Source organism: Aulonocara stuartgranti, assembly GCF_965226115.1.
Source record: "Aulonocara stuartgranti genome assembly, chromosome: 7".
Lineage (NCBI taxonomy): Eukaryota > Metazoa > Chordata > Actinopteri > Cichliformes > Cichlidae > Aulonocara > Aulonocara stuartgranti.
In genome coordinates, this window is record NC_138945.1 from 65,645,114 (window position 1) to 65,651,325 (window position 6,212).

The window sequence follows — 6,212 nt, forward strand, 5'->3', positions numbered from 1 at the left end:
AAAAGAAGTCCATTTGAAATAGCTTGTCCACTGTTGCAGCGGAGGCATTTATATTCAAGGCTCAAACTTTTCACCTCACCAAGAATTACAAACTGTTCCTTAATGCAATTCAGATTAGAGTAGCACTCTTTGGTGAGCGTAATTACATTTTCGCACCTTAAAAAACCACACACTATAAACTAAAATAAATCTTTCACTAAAACATAATGAAGAAAAAAGAGAAATCGGCCGTCTTGACTGAACGTGGAAGCAAAATTAATCCACTTTTTGAGTCAGAGAACAGCTGTTTGTACTGTATGTAGTTGTTTAATGATGATCCCCATCACCACAATAACACACTCGCATACAGCACGCTCTCTGCACTAAGTGAGACCACTAGCTGGGTGCTAAATTAAAGGGGGACTCCTACTCTGCCTCAACATGCATTAAAAGTTAAAATGATCATTCATTATTAAGTTTTACATAAGCCATCACAAGCTTACAGAATTTGAGTTCAGTGTGTGTTATTGACAGAGCCAGATGAGCCAATGTCTGACCAATCCTCATTAATCCAGCATCAGATCTGACGTTCTGTTTCTTGATGAATAGCAGAAATTAGCTACCCATATGGGCTCTGGCTGCCAAACGATCTTGTAAAGTGCCTGTCCTTTTCATCCCCTGAAACTTTTATAAATAAATAATTTTTTTCCAACTCCTTCTCATCTCTCACCTGTCTCATTTCCTTCTGCTCGGTCGTCACTTTTCTTTTCTCCCTCGTCTTCCGCTGATGTTTCATCTGTCTCGGAGCTCATTTTTCCCTCATTAACCTCAGACTGGAGCTACAGCGAAAGGGTTAAGTGTTTTGATCAGGCTCTGTTGTCGTTTACTCCATACTCATTCATAATGCACGGTCCGATCGAGGCTAACATCATAATACCCTGGTCATAGTAATGGTTAGAGGGCAAAGAGGCAGCAGTGGTGTTATGGATTGATGAATGAGTGCGATGGTTGTTCTCCACCCTGAGTGATATTGATCTCACTGGAGTTTAGCTGCACACACCCATATAACTTGAGGCAGTAGTGGCTGCAGGTGTAGGGGGGAAGGCAGCCTCGGTGTGTGTGGGTGGGCGGTGTGGTCAGTGTTTACCTGTTAGCAGTTGTGTGTGTGTTTGTGTGATGGAGGGAGTGTTCTTAAGCTCCACTGCGCTGCGTATCGAACTCCTCCCCTCCAGAGATTCTTTTCATATCAATTCAGGTGATTTTTTAAGGGTTGAGCGCGGGCCTGCAGGCAGCACCTCAGAGCAGGTAATTCTCGAGGCGAGGGGCTCAAGCTGCCGTCTGGTTGGTGCCGGGCCTTATCAAAATTCTGATGTTTTCTGCAAGGGTACTCTGGCGTAACAGTGAAGGAGCCAGGTCAGCTGATCAATACCGTTCTCCCCTCTACCCCATACTGAGGAGGGTCAGCTGAGGATCGAGGGAGGGGGATGCTTGCAGACTCTATTTTTCTATCTAACATGAGTGCAGAACAGAAGCAGAAAAGTGTAGCAGAAGAAATAAGAAGTTGGTGGAGACTAGCTCGCGGGACTTGTTTTTGTCTTTGTTTGTGAGTACCTTTTAGCGTGACCCCCGATGAGTCGTTGCCGCATTATTCTCTTTCGAAGCAATTACTTGAAAAATCCAGACTAATGTGATTACCCCGCATTTCTCAGAAGATTTCCAATTAAACTGATACTTGACTCACACCATATAAACTATTCTAGTTGAAATGGATCCCATCTCATGTGAGAGATAAAAGCCAAGGCCAGGCAGAGGCCAGAGAGGGACTGAAAAACAGGAACACTGAGAGACTTAATGAGTGAGGAATGGAAAAGGAAAGACAGAGGCAAGCGCCAATATATAGAGACCAAAAAAACGTACACAGATAAAAAGGGGGAGTCAAGTTGCGAACTAGTAAAAACAGATAGCGAGAAAGGAAAAAAGAGAAAGAGAAGGATGGCAGATGGGAGAAAAATATTGGTTGAGATTAATGGACTTTAAAGGTCAGTCCAGCATATTGTATAATTCAGCACACAATAGCTGTGATTGATGTGTATGCTTTAGGACCATTCTTTTTCGGCTCCCGCTGCATTCCTCTCAGAGTTCTTCCGAGCCACTGAGGCTTTGAGTTTAAGCTGGGAGGAGTACAAATTCAGTTAATAGGTTTCTGAGGAACTGCGGTCTTTGATAAGACAGGAAACAGAGAGGCAACATCAAAGGGAATATAGGTAGAAAGGTGGTGCCTCCGTTTGCACGTATGTTTTATTAGTATGTCCTAACTGTAGTCAGTGCAGCTAACAGGCCTTACGGGACAAGTCAGTGTGATGCAAAATGTATTTACAGTCATGTATTATGAGTCTGCGTTACTTATTTATTTGTAATTAAATTATATCCTGACTGCAGTCAAGTATTTCCTAGAACCTCCTAACTTTTTCGATTTACATATGCAGCCAAAGCCGTGCTTTTTCAGCTCAGGAGTTCATGCTAATTATGTGACAGTGCTCCCTGCTGCGTTAACCTGCTCTCTGGCACCCCTCAGTGTTGATGCTGGGCCTGTTTCTCTACTCCTGCTGGAGGAGACACAAGGGCCTAAAGGAGGGTGTGTACCATGTGTCTGCGCATCACGGCGAGTGGGAGGACATCCGAGAGAATGTGCTCAACTACGACGAGGAAGGTGGAGGAGAGCAAGATCAGGTAAACGTAAATGCATTCTGACACAGAGAGTAAATAACAACCAAACTTACATAGAGTACTTATTTAAGTTCTTATTTCCAGGGTTATGTTGATACCATTAAGATATATTATTTTAAAGTATATATGAACAGAAATAAACCATCAACACTGGATGGAGAATATTTGTTGGTGTTTTGAGATAAAAATCTACATTTGCAAGATAAAGCAGTTGAATTTAGGGAAGTATTTATTCTCCTTTAACAGCAACAACCATGTTATGTGTGATTTTGTGATGTCCAAGATCAAGTCTTTCCAAAACCTGATTTTTCTTGTTTTCTAAATAATTAGGTTTTAGATTTTGTGTGTGTGCTTTGGATCATCCCCCATCATCACTTAAGCTTCGGGTAGTGTGCCGCTGCCCTGACATTCTATTTAAAAGAAATCTTGGTATCATTTTTAATTCACCGTTCAGGCGCTCGATGGAATAACACTTCCAAACAGGATGTTCCCTCCTCTGTACTTCACAGCTGGGACGTAGTTTCAGTGTTGGTGTCCAGTGCTTTTTTTTTTTATAATTTTTTTATCTTAAAAACTATGGTAAAAATGTTGTGGAGCATTTATGTGCACAGGTGCAGCTCTAGACTTGAGAGATGGTGCAGTGTCTTTTTGGAGAGCTGTAATTTTCTTTGTAGTGTGCTTCCAGCAGCAGCACTTATTCAGTGTTTTTCTTGTAGCAAACACCTGTACATGTCAGTCCCATTTTTTTGAGTGATATTTTCTTAATTGGAGAACCTGACAGCAAAAATTTGAAAGAATATTTGAAGAAATTAGAACAGAGGTTCACTTTTTTTTTCAAGCCTGCGCTTTGACTAATTTATCTGTTTGAAATGAGGAGCACAAAATTTGTGTTTCATCCTCAGATTGTGGGGGTTTTTTCTGTTGTTTTTTTTTGGTGTTGTGGTTTATTATTTTGTATAATCGTGACCTAGATAAAGATTCAGCTATATCGTGTGAGTCATAGTCAAGAAATCTTGTTAGTCTCAATTCACAAACTATTTCTTGGAACCGCAAATTGCCTGGAGTATAGAATTGTGAGTCAATTAGCAGAAATTAAGAACGTAGATACCAATAGCTGTTAACGCCTCAGTTTTAATAGTGCTTGTAGTAGCAGTTTCCTCTTTCTGCAATTAGATAATTAATTACTTGGCTGATCAATGGTCATGTTGTTGCCAACATCTCTTCTTACATGCTGGATCTTTGTCTCAGTCTTAGGAATGGGTTAATTAGCTAGCAGAGGCATTAGCTGAGCTGCACAGCTCAGATTAAGGTGGTGTGCCAGTGTTGTTTTTCATTATCTCTTAAACTCCCAAAAAAGATTACACAAGAGGAAAACCGTATCTGTTCTTCTCTTCTTTCTTTTCATTCCCTTCTTCTCTCTGTGTTGGTCTCTCAGAATGCCTTTAACATGGTGGAGCTACAGCGCTCCCTCCAGCCAAGCCCAGCACAGTCACTCCGATATAGTTATCCTCAAAGCATCATCTCTTACCCGCAGACTAAGCCCACCCAGGACACCAACAAAAATGGCACGTCTAATGGAAATGGCAGTGCCGCGATTGCTCTACGTCTGGCAATTCCTCCTTCAGAGACAGAAACCTTGCCGTCCCCTCTGACCTTCCGCCGCTCCCAGAAAACCCTGTCCTTCTCCAGCCAGGACTTGGCCCGCTACCTGTGTGAGGTCATCAGGGACATGGATCACCCTGAGGATCTCGGCACTATGACCACACCACGGCGTCCTGCAGGAAAGGAGCGCGGCCTCGCTGGTGTGCGCTCTCTCAGCTCCCTAAGTGCAACTCAGGGTTCAGAAGTCAGACTTCAGGCAGCCCAGAGCACTCGGCTGGACAGGTTCAAAAACCTCCGAGCTGTGGTTAGTGATTTAAGAAGAGACTCCAAGACTCCGGAGGGCCAGAGAGACAAACTGAAGGAGAGCAGGGGGCAGCCGAACTGCGAGAAAAGCGGATGAGGTTGCACTCACAGAAACAGAACTGAAAGTTGCAAAAAAAAGCAACGGGAATCAAAAGTCGTTGGTTGAAATCCAAAGGGAGATAATTAAATGTGATATACTTTGAGACTGGGAGGTTTGGTCTCTGTGAAGTCTGCTATAAATGTACTGTATTGATGAAACTTTGAACATTTATGTTCTTTGATATGAACCATGTTTACCAATGAATGATCAGATGTGATGTATTGTTTACTTGGCATTGCACTGTACAGTATTTACTCTGCAGAAAGCACTTTTTGGAAGCACTCTGTGTCAACACTACTCATGTCATAAAACTCATAAGAGTAACGTCTGAAAGCAAGACTCCAAATGAGTTTCCTGTGAGATAACTTTTCTTTGCTGTCAATGACTCATGAAATTAATTATGTGAAAAAAACGATTTTGTTTCATTTGTATTATCTATTTCCTTTTCAATAAATGAATATCTTTGATAATATTTCAAAGTTGCTCTCATTCAAATACGAGTTCATAATTAGTGATGCTCAAGTTTTCAGCTTTTGAAGTTGAAGCTAACTTTCATCATCACTGAAGTAACAGTATTCCAGGTTTTATTTAGATGATGAGGCTGGAACAGCTGTTCTTGTCTTATTCAGCTAACTATTACCAGCAACTGGGGCCTCTGATGAGAAAAACAAAGTCAATTTCAGGATTAATCATTCATGTCCAGAGCCTATAGCCTCCTGACCTGAGCTTCTGGGAGTCTCCAGAACTCAAAGTGCGGGGGTCCCAGCAGGCAGCCCTACATCATACTTAATTGGCCTGCATTACTGGAGTTAAACAACTGTGACACTGGAGCAAGCCGCTGGGGAAGCGCACAGAGCTGCTGCTTGGGCCTGATGTTCCTGTCTGTCGGCACACCTACATAATGCATCGTGCAAAGAGATATGAGAGGTTCAGAGGGCGGGTTTGACTCCCCGTAAGTCTCTAAAAAGCTTTACTCGTTTTGTAGTCAGTCTGAAACCAGCGAACCAGACACACGAAATACCAGATATCTCTGCCTAAACTTAAAGATCATTGTTGCATGTTACATACGTGTAATGCTACATGTTTTTCTCTGTGTTAATATTATTATTACTAAATTGCACTTGCTCTACTTTTGTTCACTCCTGTCTAAGATAAATGCATTGCATGAATGCACACTGCCATCTATTGGCACCACTTTTCCCATAAACAACATCTCATTATTTTCAGTATGAGCTGTTGTTTCTGATTCAGTTCATTTCTGCAGAGCACGCGGGTTGATTTCCGAGGAATGGGTATTTCTATTCTGGAATCATGATTCACAGTTTAGCCCTGATAATATTCCACTTATTAAAAGTCGGTCAAGTATTGTGTGCACGATAAGTGTAAATGTAAACATTTCAGTTTCACTCCTTCAGTATTTAAGTAAGTATACCCACTTAGACAGTTAAATATCATTACCAGATAATTTTGGATTTAAAAAAAGCTGAATAGAACTTGGCTT

The 6,212-nt window shown here is 41.7% G+C and overlaps 1 protein-coding gene across 3 annotated transcripts in view; it reads left to right on the forward strand.

Moving 5' to 3' along the window:
• Positions 1 to 5,133, forward strand: part of LOC309711239 (neural-cadherin-like) — a 104,573-nt gene extending 99,440 nt beyond the window's left edge. For 2 of the 3 annotated variants that reach the window (XM_082541405.1, XM_082541407.1), the window contains exons 32-33: positions 2,555 to 2,709; positions 4,142 to 5,133. In XM_082541405.1, coding sequence (XP_082397531.1) covers positions 2,555 to 2,709; positions 4,142 to 4,708 — 722 coding nt within the window. In that variant the 3' untranslated portion in view covers positions 4,709 to 5,133. The remainder of the gene's footprint in view (positions 1 to 2,554; positions 2,710 to 4,141) is intronic. The other variant, XM_082541406.1, reaches the window with a different exon arrangement.
• The last annotated feature ends 1,079 nt before the right edge of the window (positions 5,134 to 6,212 follow it).